General features: G+C 35.4%; 1 protein-coding gene across 1 annotated transcript in view; it reads left to right on the forward strand.

The window, feature by feature from the left end:
* Positions 1–7: 7 nt before the first annotated feature.
* Positions 8–1,467, forward strand: part of faap24 (FA core complex associated protein 24) — a 10,410-nt gene continuing 8,950 nt past the window's right edge. Inside the window, exon 1 of the mRNA XM_007544618.2 lies at positions 8–205. Coding sequence (XP_007544680.1) covers positions 103–205 — 103 coding nt within the window. The 5' untranslated portion in view covers positions 8–102. The remainder of the gene's footprint in view (positions 206–1,467) is intronic.

The following is a 1,467-nucleotide window of genomic DNA, read 5'->3' on the forward strand; positions in this document are numbered from 1 at the left end:
AAAAAAAGAAGAAGAAATATTCCTTGGGGATGATGAGAGGTGGTTGAAAATAAGCCGAAGAGACTTCAACAGGTTTACAACATTTAGTCAGTGTTTGGCAATATGGATCCAAAAGCAGATGTCTTGGAGAATTCAGATCTTCCGTACGGACATATTCTTTGCCATGAAAAATGGAGGACTTCGTCTCTTCTTCAGGCCCTAAAAGGTTAAAAGCTTTTTTTTTTTTTTTTTTTAACTTTTGTTACTTTCAGCGGCGAGCACTGAATGTCAGACATGACTGAGAGCCAGTACACAGTTTGAGAACAGAAATCTGTATTTGATTCTCCTTGACGTTTTATGACAGAACAATGAGAAAAGTGCAGGCTTAAAGGGCTATAGGACTAAACACATTCTCTCCAAAACAAGGATGGCTTATTAAGTTTGTGAACTTCTAGAGCAGGGTTGCCCAAAGTCGGTCCTCGAGGGCAGGTGTTGGGTCGATCCGCGTTTCCTCATCAGATGAGGTCTTGTGCGAATTTCTGTTCCCCTGTGAAAATTTGTTCCCCCTGTGTCGGGAGCGCGCATTGCAGCCAGAGAGGATCTGGCTATTTTTATGACGCTTCTGATCGATTTCTCGGTAAAAACTACTCATATAATCATGTCAATGTTGTGACTTTCAGTTTAATCGGCAGCTATTAAAATAAAAAATAAATAAATAAACAAGGTCTTCTGTGGAGATCTTTTTTACTCTGTTTTGTGTTATTTTAAACGCGAAGAGAATCGATTTTTTTTTTCAACTTTTCTCTTAAGCCTGACAAATAAAAGTCAGTCAACAAATACAGGTTTCCAATACGTAGTGTGCATTTATAATTTTTCATTTCTTAAAACAGGATGGAAGCTGGCTGATAGCAGAGCACAAAAATAAAGACTTCCTGAAAAGATCAGAGTGTAGACTTTTTGTTAAATCCCATTCTAATGTAAAATATGACAGATTACTGAATTAAGGAAATGTCTAGTATACTATCACACATAACTTTTGAGAATTTGGAAACAGTTGCTTTTTATTTCCCAAAGTTATGGGGGGAGAAGAGGAGAGAATGGATATTTCAGCTGCCAGAAATAATCTGTTCCCCCTCTAAAAAATGTAAACAAATTAATGTACCTGCACGTCTTTAACTGTGTTCATTCCTCTCATCATCAACAACAAATCCTGTATCAGAAATGAAAAATTATAAATGCACACTACGTGTTGGAAACTTGTGTGTGTTGACTGACTTTTATTTGTCAGGCTTAAGAGACAAAAGTTGGAAAAAGATTGATTCTCTTCGTGTTTAAAATAACACAAAACAGCGTAAAAAGACCTCCACACAAGACCTTGTTTATTTATTTATTTTTTTATTTTAATAGCTGCCGATTAAACTGAAAGTTACAACACTGACATGATTATATGAGTAGTTTTTTTTTTTTTTTTTTTTTTTTTTTTTTTTT

Source organism: Poecilia formosa, unplaced genomic scaffold, assembly GCF_000485575.1.
Source record: "Poecilia formosa unplaced genomic scaffold, Poecilia_formosa-5.1.2 Scaffold1388, whole genome shotgun sequence".
In the NCBI taxonomy this organism is placed as follows: Eukaryota; Metazoa; Chordata; class Actinopteri; order Cyprinodontiformes; family Poeciliidae; genus Poecilia; species Poecilia formosa.